Source organism: Panonychus citri, unplaced genomic scaffold (assembly GCF_014898815.1).
Source record: "Panonychus citri isolate SS breed McGregor unplaced genomic scaffold, ASM1489881v1 Contig00077, whole genome shotgun sequence".
Classification (NCBI taxonomy): domain Eukaryota; kingdom Metazoa; phylum Arthropoda; class Arachnida; order Trombidiformes; family Tetranychidae; genus Panonychus; species Panonychus citri.
Window position 1 is genome coordinate 834,410 of NW_026515482.1, and position 13,222 is coordinate 847,631.

Genomic DNA, 13,222 nt, shown 5'->3' on the forward strand with positions numbered 1-13,222 from the left:
AAATGGACATTCAAATTAGATTTAAATCCTTCTTTTCTTTTCTTATTCGGAAATCTTATCGAAACAATTGTAATAATAAATATAAATATTAATAATACACAACGTACAATGTATACGAATGCTAAATGCTCAAGTTTCGTTTTCGATTTCGATTTTTTTTTTCTTCCATTTCTTTTTTTGTTTGTTTGTCATCGACGAAACAAAAAAGTTAAATGTTACCAATCAATTGATTAAAAAAAAGATGAAACAATTAAATTATTGATTATTATTATTGGAAAATTGCTTTATTCTTTATTTACTCTACCATGAGTGATTGAACTTTCGAATTATCGAAAAATCGTCAAATGTTTACTTTAAATAAATTCGAGAAACTTTTTTTTCTCTTTGTTTGTTTTAGGAAAAAGTTTGAAAATTATTATTTATATAACTTTTGATCGTCTTATTGAACAATTAAAGGTAAAAATTGAGGTTATTCATGTGAGGATAAATTGAGTCGTGGGTTCAAACTCGTAAACTAGGACGATCTTTGCATTTGCAAAGCCAAATGGTCAATCGGTACTTCGGCATCGTAAAGTGAAGGTGCTCTCAGTATAATCACACAGGTTCCAATGATACAAACAATTGAAAAGACCCATAAGAAAATTCTGTCCAGTACCATGGCGACATATTTCCAATCCTCGATAACCTGAAAAGTGTAAAGATTATACAGAAGGAAATAGAAGAAAAAAAAATACATATAGTAGGAGAAACAAAAAAAATCGATCGAAAGTTCCAAGAGAATATAAAAGATGTATAAAAAAAGATCGAAACTTTTTCCTCTTCTCTAACCTATTCATCCGTTCATTGGAATCACATTATCTTCACTTTCTATTTCATGGAACAAATTCTTTACCATCATTCATGATAATATTCATCATAATCATCAGCCCCTTCATTTCCCTGAATAATAATAATCTTCATACGATTAATGAATAATATCCAAGAGAGAGAGAGAAAGAAAGAAAGAGAGAAAGTTCCGAAAACATTAAATTAAGAACAGAACTTTTTTTCTTCACCTTATCAGATGATTTTCCCATGGATCTTGCAAAGTAAACTGACAATCAACTTTTTCACTTTACTGATATAACACCAAGATGTATTTTCATTTGATTAACATGTTAATTTGTTCATCAACTCATAATCATAATCAAGGTTGTTAAATAATTACTTTGACATTAGTAATATGAACAGAAAACCTTCATGCAAACATAATAAGGTGACATTTTAATTATACTTATGAATGGGTGTTAATAGTTAAACGTTGATTATGATGATGATGTTTTCTTAATTGTCACTGTCTATTTAAGTGTATATGTCTATCCATCAACCCTTTTCCCTTATAAATAAAAGGTGGAGGAAATTTTATCTAACCTTTGCCACCTCTGAGAGATATATATTTTATTTATTGTATTCATATGTATGAATATCATGTTGATATTATAATTCATGGAAATGGATTTAACTTTTACTTACATTTTTCTCTTCATCTTCCTCCTTTAAATGATTTGCTATATGAAGTATACTCTCAATTGCTTTATGAAGCTCTTCTGAATAATAACCTGAATTACATGCACATGATGCAGATAAACCACCAAAATTACATGATGATGATGATGTTACAGGTTGACCTTTACTGTTGATATTATCATTAATGTTGTGATAGTTAAGGTTGTTATTGTTATTGCAAGTCCAGTTTATTTGATTACAATTTGATTGGTATAAATTTGATCTAAATAAGTTTCCATGGTTAATCCTTGAATCTCCTAGACCATGATGATCATGATCACCACCAATAATTTGAACATTATCAGTATTTACAGGTAGTCCAGCGATATCACTCAGGCAATCGTAGCTTTCATACCCTATGTGGAAAAGGAAACAGATCAAATTTGAATGTTAATCATTGAGAAATTCAATATTAATTCAATTTAATTTCATGATTTATATGAGTAAACATTGTAGCAATTTCTTTGCTTGTCCATTTCAATTGGGTTCACAATTGATTTACATCATGTTAATCTAACTACTTGTTAATCTTTTGATCAAGTAAACCATTTGATTAATCATTTACCATGATAAACCTTTAATAACCATGATAAAATTCATAGTCTCAATATATTCACTTGATGATATTCTTGTGAATATTTTATGAATGATCATCTATTGAACTTTAATGAGAAACCAATGAAACACAATACAAATGAATTATTTGAGTAACTATTTCCCATGTTGTTTATCATGAATTTTGAATAACTTGAAAAGTAGTTAATACAATCAATGATTGAATATATGATGATGATGTTTAATCATTGTGATTATTTTTATGTATATTTATGATACTTTGTTTCAAATTGTTTTCCATTCATTAATTGTTTGAGAAAAGATTTTTTTCCTCCAAACTTACAATCAGTTAATTGTAATTACAATCAAAAATAATTTCCATTTGCTATTCTAATGGTTTCTGATTATAATCACTGTCAAGTTGAACTTTTCTTCTCCCTGTCTCCTCATCATGATAAATTCATCAAAGATAATGCAAATACATGAATGATAATGATGATTATCTTTAGATTCGAAATCTTTTTTTCGTTCATTCAATTGATCATTAATCTCTTTATTCTCTTCCCTTATTATAATCAGTTAATCTGCTAGATTAGTTTTACTTCATCTCTCGTTTCTAGATTTGTGATGAAAAGTTTCATCTCTTATATACTCAGTGAACAAGAACTTTTGTTCTAGTCGATCAACATATTCGAGGCGTTTGTCTGATTAATTCGTGTTTATATATATAAGTTTATACGTTTTTTTGCTTCTTCTCAAACTGATTGAATGTAGAAATTGGAGAAAAATTAATGAACCAAATGAATGGTTGTGACGTTAATCAATTTAGTTACAAAGTTCATTAATTAAATCAATTGAGCTACAAGTATAATAGTATAAAGAACGTTAAACATTGACAGTGTTCAGAATTAAATTCAATAGTAATTAATGAAAAGAAAGAGCAACAAAATATCATAATGATAATGATAATATAACAGTTATAATAATCAACATTAATCAACATCAAGATCTAGAATTCAATATAATAACCCCATCAGAATTGATTATATTAATTTTCTGCCATGTTATTATCATAATGATGATAACAATTAGAGGAACTAAGTTTTCAGATTAAAATTGACTTACATTGATTTCCAGGGGTCACTTGTTCCGTTACATGGTCATCACAATTACCTTCACAGGTATGAATGATTCTTGAGGTTCCAGAAACAGCTGAAAAGATTTGAATTCATAACTGAATTAAATATATGACTGGACATTAATGGTCATCGACAATTTAACGAAACAATGAATAAATTATACACAGAGAAATTGATACAATTAGAGGAATCTAATAGCAAATTGTGTTTATGAACGATAATCAACTTGATTAGCATCACTGATGATCTATTGTAAATTTGGGTTAATTGTTTTAGATTCATTAATTATCATCATTAATCTTGTTACTGTTATTGTGAGCATTTTAATTTCTTAATAATAATGACACTTAATTGCAACAAGTAGCTCTAATTTTGTTTGCTGCAGTTTGATTCCCATGTTGATGCATATGCAAACACCATGAATATTTTACAATGAATTGGATAAAATTTCATCATCATGAAATTCAAGAAACTTTTCAACTTCAGATTCCAAAATTGATTCAAATGATGATCGATTCTCATTAGAGTAATTTTTTTATTTACTCACTTCAACTACATCATAAGTAAAGCTCATTATCATTGATATCATGATTATTTCATGATGTAGATTTATGAATATTTTTATAGATAGATATATATTTTATATTGAATAGTCAATGGGTTGAGTTATTAAAATCAAGATGATAACTGTTTCTGTTGCATCATTTTTCATGATAATGATTATTATCAACATGGAGCTGAATATTGAACAGAAAAGTGAAAAGTTTTTTTTTCTTTTGCTTTCTCATTGTTCAGTTGAGTTGAGAGTTTAATTCATTTTCACCGCCAAGTAACAATTCAAACAAATATTATTAAATTATAATTTAATAATAATCATGATAATATAATGATTGCATAGTTGGGAGCCAGGGTGGTGAAAATTCAAGGAAAACAAATCTGTGTGTGTATATATATTTAGGTGCGTGTTTAATATATCTCAGAATTGAGGGTGGAATAGAAAATGAAAATGTTAAGATGACTGATTGAAATATTATCATATAACTTATAGAATAAATATTATGAGGGAAGAAAGAAAGAAAGAGAAAGAGAGAGAGAAAGTTTCTTAGGAGAAAAAAAAACATATTCGACAAAGTCGATGATGATATAAATGAGTGAAGGGAAAAACGATTAAGAACTGAACTGTTCAGTAGATATAATTTTCTATTGAGTGAAAAGTTTGGCAAAAGTAAAAGAAATAGAGTCAATTGGAGGAAGAATTTTTTTTTGCTTAGTCTTTTTATCATCTTACAGAATTGCAATTGAATGTTTAGTAATGCATAAGTGGGTAGGTGAGTGGGGTGGATTCTTAGGGTGTAGATGATGAAAGAACTGAATGTTTGAATGAGAATAATAAAAATTTCAATTAGAATGGTTTGTCTTCTTATTACTTTCTTTTCACTCTCTTTCAATGAACATTATGATGTATGTTTGTAGTTCATATCAAGACAATCAGAACTTTTTTCAAGATGATGATGCAAAAAATGCACTAACAGGGTGTGTGAAGTTCAGATGGAGATTCTGAAGATGATAAAAGGGTTGGTAAAAGGTTGATAGAAGATAAGATGTAAAGTGGAAGATAAGAGGAAGAGAATGAGAGAAAAATGCAACAAGAGTAACTTAAGATTATTTTAGGCCAATGGATCTTTTTTTCTGCTACTTCCACCCAAACCCACCCTCCGTCTCCCTCATTCCAATTACATTGTAACACAATTGAAGGAGGAAATTGAGTTTGTGAATATAAATGAAGATTTGATAACTTAATTTAGTTTTTTTTATATTCCTTCAGCTATTAGATTTTACCCTTACGATTAAGGTTAATAAGATTTACTATTCGGAAGAGAGTAAATTGACTGAACGTGTATGTTGACTTGTGGCTTGGATTGGTGTTTAATGACCTGTTACTTTGAAAGTTATTCTGTGTCTCATTATTAGAGTCATATGTTGATGGTCATCATGAAGGAGAAGCTCAAATATACATGAAAATGGTGAGAACTTATTTCAATTAGATTTTGTTTGCTTCTCATTTTTTTCGTCAAACGATTGAAATGAATAGTTTATGCTTATAGCTTACCTGCGAGCTCCTTAGCTAAATCGTGAGCTGTTGGTCTTTTGATGAACAAAATTTTGGGTAAAAAATCAATGAAAAGAGATCGAACCCAAGGAGACATGACGTGAGTTGATGGTGATCGAAAGTGAACATTGAGAACACAAACCGTAAAACAGATTGACAGGGTGGTAAGTATCGTGATAAATAGTAGATATTTACCCAGAAGGGGAACTGCCAATGAAGTGGGTGGAATAATTTCAGCCAAAAGGAGGAAAAACACTGTCAATGAGACGAGAATTGAAATGCTCAGGGCAACCTTTTCACCTGAATCAGAGGGCAAGTAAAATACTAGAAGGGTAAGAAATGATATACCCACAACCGGAATAATCAAATTAACTGTATAAAAAAGTGGCTTCCGTCTCATGGTGATGTTAAATGTTATGTGCGGAAATGGCTCAGGGCAACAATCATAATAATCATTTTCATATCGAGCTGGAACTTTCATTAAATCCCATTCAACGGATTGATAAAACTCGGATAAATCTACACCACGATCAACCTGAATTGATCCTTCTACCTGATTGAGATGACGAAGGTCAACCTGTCAAAAGTGTGGAGAGAGAGAGAGAGAGAGAGAGAGAGAGAGAGAGAGAGAGAGAAGAATTGAGAATTCCAGTTTACGAAGAAAATTATCACAATCGTTTTTGTAATCAGGAAGGAATAAAAATGATATGATTTATATTTTATTCTTACTTCGTGTCCATCATAGGTCCAGGAACCAAATTTCATGAGACATGATTGAACATCAAATGGAAACCATTCAACGTCAATTTGACAGGTAGTTTTGTAAAGAGCTGGTGGTTCCCAATCAACTTTACCAGTATGAGAAACTAGTGCTTTGGTTATAAGGGTCGGTTCAAAATTACCATCAGCACTGATCAGATAAAAGTTAAATGGACATTGAGAAAAGAAAAACAGAAAATTTTCAAATTTGGTTGTTTACAGTATCGGAATCTTTATCCTTCTAATACTTGGACCAATTTCATTCTGAATTACAGGTTAGTAATCTAAGTAATTCATTTGACAACTGTAGACAAATGAAAATCCATTATGATGGACACATAAACAGACTAAGAAGTTCTCATTTCAATTGTTCAAACTTTAAGGATGGGATTATTTAGAACTGAAATCTTTGGGAATCAGAATGTGACTTGGATTTATCTTGGAAGATTAAATTTTCTGGTTATATTTCATAGTCTATTGTATTTGTCTGACTAATAATCCTAATCGATTGATTTAATAATACCATGGAAAGAAAAACTCACTTGTTAAATAAGACAAGATCCGGAAGCCATATTTGTTCAGCGGGAATATTTAACTCGGTCACTCCGCCGTATTTTTCTGGATCCCAAACTAACTTCGGGTCAAACCATTGCTTTGATTAACAAAACAAACGTTAGAAATCACATTTGAACATAACACATTCATTAAATTACATTTAACGAACTTGGAAATGACTTTTGCCGATAAATAGAATAAAGAACAATCGTCATGGTGGCCTTAATAAAAGAATTATTTTCTTACCTGAGGAACCCACATGTTTGCGGTCAGTATTTGTTGCTTCAAGTTCTGGCATAAAATTCATAACAAATGAAAAGGTTAAATGATCACCTTAATTTTTCGAGCTGAATAAAGGATAATTAATTAAACTAAAAAGATACTCGATTGAACTAAAAGTAATCAAATCTTTGCATGATAATATTTTCTTATTACTAAAGATTAATAATCTTTGACATTATGAATTCTGGATCAATTTTTTATATTAATATTCAAATTATCATAAAACTCTATCATCGTAAATTTTCATTTCACGAATTGATTCTTATCGAGATTAGAAGTTTTTTCTAGATGGCGACACTTGTTCATTAGAAAACAACAAGAAAATGTAGTCAAAGGCTACGTTTGAATCTTACTCGAACTCAGATTGAACTGAGTTGAATTTGTTATTGAGAAATACTCACCAGATCAATGATTTGCGTTAATTTCAGTCCGAGACGAACACGAACTGTACCGTTTGGTTCGAGACTTGGAGTAATTATCCGATTATAACTACTCATAAGATCATCATACAATCTCTTGGCATGAGCATTACATTCAATCTCTGAGATGGCTAATTGTATAAATAAGTAGCAATTTAGTAACCATTTCCACTGAGATGAGGAATGAAATTTGATACATTGAGACATTTTCAATCGAGCATCAATTTTGTGCTGGGAATATTTTATAAAATATAAACTGATACTGAAATTTAACGGAGCATTTCGATACAGTTCTAGATGGCGACACAAATTTAGGCTTTGACTTTGATTCTTTAACTGAATCACAATTTAGAACTGAGATGAATCATCAACTGATCTAATCGATTGGCAGCAAAAAACATGATAAAATGTTCTAAGCAAAGTAAATATTTTGAGCAGCAAACTTGGTGAAAATAGATGAGAAAAGGTTCATAGAGAAAGATTCGGATTCCAAGTAGCTATTTGTTAATACGCAGGTTACGAAACGGTGGATTTTAGTCCAAACTGTCAGTCCGATGTGGACACTTCGATAGATGAAAAATGGTAAACAAACTCGAAAAAGTAGCAAAAATCTTTTCAGAACAAAAAATACACTCGACTTTTTCTTTGATGATTTTTTACCAAAATAACATGAATTACATGGAAGTCTTAACCATGCTCTGTAAACTATTTTCCTTTTCAGTTCTAAGCAGCGTCCTCTAGATAATCAATCTCTTCAAGCTAATCGATTAAATCGATGTTTACGTTATCCAGATGGAAATTTTATTCTCTATTTATTAATAGACAAGCGGGAACAAACTTTCTTACGAAAGGACTTGATCCATTTCTACCCCCAACGCAGATTTTCGATTAAATTTGTACATGAATAGAATAGAAAACATGATAGAATTTAGTTCAATTTTTGTCTCGCTTGGACTTATACTTTTCGCGTAAAACGGGTTTATAGACGGAACTTTGAATCGATTTTGTGGCCAAACTATCAAACATAGAATAAATTTCTTAACACCGTTCAATAGGCAATTTTATGACCTGCATTAATATTTACTTTTCAAATCTGAAATCTTTTGGTCGTAGCCGCTGGAACGGAAATAGACCTTAAAAAGTGACCTTTTCATTTATTACTGAAAACGGAAAACTGAAACTCAACACAGTCGATAGACATTTAAATGCTCTACAGTTATCGAAGTAAAAAGTTTACCTATCGAACTGCATCTTCGAGATATTCCAATAAAACTATTGACGGAGCGGGAAAAGGCCTTTTGCAGCCTAATGATAAAAGATCGAAATAAAATCAGTAGTATTTTTAGTACAGCATTTAAATGTCTATCGACTGTGTTGAGTTTCAGTTTTCCGTTTTCAGTAATAAATGAAAGGGTCACTTTTTAAGGTCTATTTCCGTTCCAGCGGCTACGACCAAAAGATTTCAGATTTGAAAAGTGAATATTAATGCAGGTCATAAAATTGCCTATTGAACGGTGTTAAGAAATTTATTCTATGTTTGATAGTTTGGCCACAAAATCGATTCAAAGTTCCGTCTATAAACCCGTTTTACGCGAAAAGTATAAATCCTAGAGAGATCTTAATTTGAAAAAAAGGTCAATAATTTGTAGTGAATTTGAATTGTGAGGTATCTAAAAAACTCATTTCCAGAACTATTTATGAGGGGGCAAAATCCCTATGGAAGATGATCATGTCCTTTGTTAAGTTTGTTTGAGAGACCCGTGGATTTAGGATACTGAAATGAGAATCATTCTTTTAATTGATTTGTTAATCGTGGATTCTATTTCTCTTTCTTTCTCCTTCTTACTCGTCTCTTTCTCCTTCTTTCTCTCTCTCGTCTCTTGCTCTTTCATTCTCTCTTTCTCTTTCTTTCTTTTTGAATTTCGCGCTCTTAAAAAGCCTAACTGCGTCTGCGTGCAATATAAATTTTGAATCTGAATTTCTCATGAATGGGTGCTCAGATTTCGTTTGGACTTATTTTCCGTTTTGTAGGATTTTAAGCTGAATTGAGCTTTGATACCTTAACCTTTCATAGACTCCTTTTAGCATGAGCATAATCTTAACTGAAGAATCCACCTTATCTTATTCATATTTATGATGATGATTAAACTGAAAACCTTGCTAGACTTTCAACCAACCTTTATGTCAGATAAAATTTTCTTACTTTAATGATTTTGGCTTCTCATAACTTGATGATTCAATTTCGAATCAGAACAAAGTATATATGAGTCAGAAAATTTCATCTTATCGAGTGCATAATTGAAAATGGGACTTTACTAGAGAAAAATGATCATGAGAGAATGACATTTCCATAGAGAGGAAAAAGTGATTTTCAGGATTCGAATTTTGTTTACAACGTTCTTGACTTCTTTTCCATTCTGACATTTTACTTACCAAGTCAATTAATTGAGTTAATTTAAGACCAAGACGGACTATAACTGTACCGTTAGGCTCGGTTATCGGTGTGATTATCCGATTGTAAACACTCATCAGATCGTCGTACAATCTTTTGGTATCAGGGTTACATTTTGCTCCAGGGATGGACAAAGTTGATATAATGTAATAGGAAAATAATGTCAACACCCATTGAATGGGTTTTGCTTTCGGTGTTTGCATTGATGTTGATGATGATTACTTGAGATTTGAAAACATTATCACCATCGAGATGTAATTAAAGTTGGCTCAGATAACTTGATAAAATAATGAGATTACTGTTTCGGTTGACTTTGTTACATTGTATGGATCTAATTGTGACTAATTCTCACAGGTGCTTAAATTGTAAATCAACATTAGTCGATTGATTTAATCGACAACATTTGAAACAAAATAGAATCTAAAGGGTGTTTCATTTAATTTCAATTAAAAGAAAAGTGATAATTAGAGTATCTCACTAGAAATTATGTAAAATTTGATTTGCAATCATAAAAAACTTAACAATCACAACAATTTTATCATTTTTTGGCCGTTTTATCAACAATAATCAATTCTTATCTTAATTTATTACATTCAATCTAAGGTAAGTTACTCTAATTGTCACTTCTCTTTTTAGTCTAAAATTAAACGAACCACCCTGCAGCTCACCTTAGCTCATCTGTGCCAACATACTAACTCATAAAACGACCTTTAATTGGATCATTTGAATTTAAAATTTGTCTAGTACTTATTGAACTAAAAGAATGTTGATATTTTGATGCAAATTATCAATAAGTGACAAACATTTAAAGGTTAATTAAGTCGTATAATTATAAATTATTTACACACGCGAAAACAATGTATGAGTACCTTGTACTTGTTGCTTAGCAATTAGTGTTAATCATTTGAATAGATCGTTTTTCAGAATTGGTATAAAAAGAAACCGTTTTCATTGAGTTTTTATCATTTCCAATCAATTGGTCAAGTCATCAAGTCATCAACAAGCTTAAAAAGTTTCATTATCTTTCGTGTTCAAGAAACATTTTCATCGTTCTCATCATGAATTTCAACATCTTCCAAATCATCATGGTTCTCATCACCTTAATCGGAGCTAATTCATCCGTAGGTCCTAGTTCTTCTACTGGTGCTACTTCAAGACAAGTTCGTAGCGGTGATTATCATGCTAAGCAATCCGTTGGGTACTCTAAACGGGGTATTATCGATAACACCTTGAAAGGTTAAACGCATCAGTCCAAAATTGATAACCAACACTATACAACCAACGACTTTGAGTTTGCAACCTTTTTTAAATCATTCAAGCAGGTAAAGATAATCAATGAGATATAATTTTAATCGAGAGAAATGATTATAAGAAATGCCCTTTCATATTAACTATTTAATCTATTAAAATGGTCATCTGATCAGCTATCAATTGTTATCTTTACCTGATTATCATCAACTACGTGAATGATCTAAAAAAGGTTACAAACTCAAAGTCGTTGGTTGTATTTCGACTACCTTAACGCGGATGGTAATATAAATTGTTCTAATTTTTTTTATTAATCTCTTTGTAATCTCGGTATTCAAACAAACAGTTAATAAATTATTTTAAGCGTTTGAAATTGTCTTTTTCATTTAGCATTTAATTTTTTATTAACTTGCATTGCAAATTTTATAGTTTCCGGATCTAAGTCAAACATCGTGTATCTCATTATGAATTACAATATCTTCCAAATTATCATGGTTCCCGTAGCTTTAATTGGAGCTGCTTCAGTCCTAGGTTCAAGTCCTGCTGTTCCTAAACCTTATAGACAAGCTTGTGGTGCTGACTATCATACTAAACAACCCGTTGGGTATTCGAAAAGGAGTACTATCACTGACATCGTCAATGTTTAAGCACATCAGCACGAAATTCTAAACTATGATTATGTTCAAATAACACTAAGCCAGCGTGTAAGTTAATAAAAATTGGTCTTATTGTCAGTTAAGACTGACCAGTTTATTGACAGGTTATCATTACAATCGCAGGGCTAACTGAATAAACTTTGCTCTTTGGTGACAATTTAAGGTAAAAAGTGGTGATGATGGTCAGATAACAATTCGATATTAAGAAGAGGTTACAAAAAAGATGGACACTAGTGGATATTGTCATCCATTCATTTGCTAGCTTTGTATAAAAACAATAGGAAAAAAACAACAACAAAGATAATCAATCAACAAGGAACTTAAATTGTGTCTTCAAAAATAAGACAATGAGTTTTTTCATCTTAATCGTCATGTTATTGTTTCATCCTATTGATCTTGATGCTTTTGTATTTGAGTGTCTCGATTAATTGATTGTTGTTTTTGATGTTTTTATATATTAAAACTCTTACAATCAACCTGTAGAATTGATTTACAAGTAATCTACTAGAGTAGTTCACTTTTCTACTATTATAAATTGTCGAGTTAATTTAATCATTTGGTTAAAGATTAACATTTAATAGAATTGATTTCAACTGTTGATTTTTCTGATTTACGATTATTGTGCTAAAAAAGTAGCAATCAAAAAAAAATTTAATTGTTTGATACAACAACAAAATGCTCAAGGTGAAGTAAATAGCCCATGCGCATCAAGAATCAAAGACTCAAGGATTAATGGAAGTTTCAGTAAAATTCTGAATTCAATAGCGAATAAAAAACACTGGAATATGATAGAGTCAATATAATGACCATCATTCACTCATCAATTGAATGAATTAAAATTTAACGCACGTTCGTGATAAAGAAATGCTTATCAACGATGACACCGATCGTAAAAGCTCACCTGGAATGAAAATCTTCCCCAAAGAACTGAATATTGAGAACGGCACCGAATTTATGATAAATAATGTAAGAGAAAAATTTTAAGTTGATTGAGCTGTTTTATTGAATTTAGTCATGAAACAAAACTCCGTCGGCGTTTACAGATCTATGGTGGTGATAAAGAAGTTCCTGGAAACATTGGAACGGCTGTAGTAGTAAGTGGAAGAATATGACAATGACTTGCTACGACATTGGAACTAACTAATGACACGAAGACCATGAAGACTTGGCAAATATTAAAATACATGATGATGATAGGATGGTGAGGTGAATTGAAATGTCGGTTGAATTCGACAAAGCTTTGAACTTGTTTATGATTTGATCGATTGAATAAAAATGACAATAATAAGTTAAAAACTCTTTTTTTATAAATCACCTATTAATAATACAAACTAACAAATAATTGAATTGAGTTCTTCTGTGAAAATGAGTCACAAGCATATGAGTGAATTAACCTTTAAATGCTGTGTTATTTTGCTCCTTAATTAGATCATTTAGTTTAAAGTTTGTTTTGGTATATTGAAACAGATGAGAATCTTAATATTCTGGTACTAATTATCATC

At 30.7% G+C, this 13,222-nt stretch overlaps 1 protein-coding gene across 1 annotated transcript; it reads right to left on the bottom strand.

Annotated features, from left to right (window-relative positions):
• Positions 1-415: 415 nt before the first annotated feature.
• Positions 416-8,053, bottom strand: LOC128387255 (acetylcholine receptor subunit alpha-like). Its single transcript, XM_053346441.1, has 8 exons — positions 7,347-8,053; positions 6,910-6,954; positions 6,651-6,760; positions 6,079-6,259; positions 5,350-5,926; positions 3,226-3,312; positions 1,513-1,901; positions 416-685 (listed from the first exon to the last, which is right to left on the bottom strand). The coding sequence occupies exons 1-8, from the start codon at positions 7,569-7,571 to the stop codon at positions 515-517; spliced, it is 1,785 nt and encodes a 594-aa protein (XP_053202416.1). The 5' UTR covers positions 7,572-8,053; the 3' UTR covers positions 416-514.
• Positions 8,054-13,222: the final 5,169 nt, after the last annotated feature.

Bases quoted from the DNA above. Each gene is read 5' to 3' on its own strand.
- LOC128387255 (XM_053346441.1), bottom strand. From the start codon at position 7,571: ATGTCTCAATGTATCAAATTTCATTCCTCATCTCAGTGGAAATGGTTA. The intron at 6,761-6,909 runs GTAAGAAAATAA...TGTTAATCAAAG, and splicing joins CAAACATGTGGGTTCCTCAG to CAATGGTTTGACCCGAAGTT. The intron at 6,260-6,650 runs GTGAGTTTTTCT...TTATCTGATCAG, and splicing joins GATCTTGTCTTATTTAACAA to TGCTGATGGTAATTTTGAAC.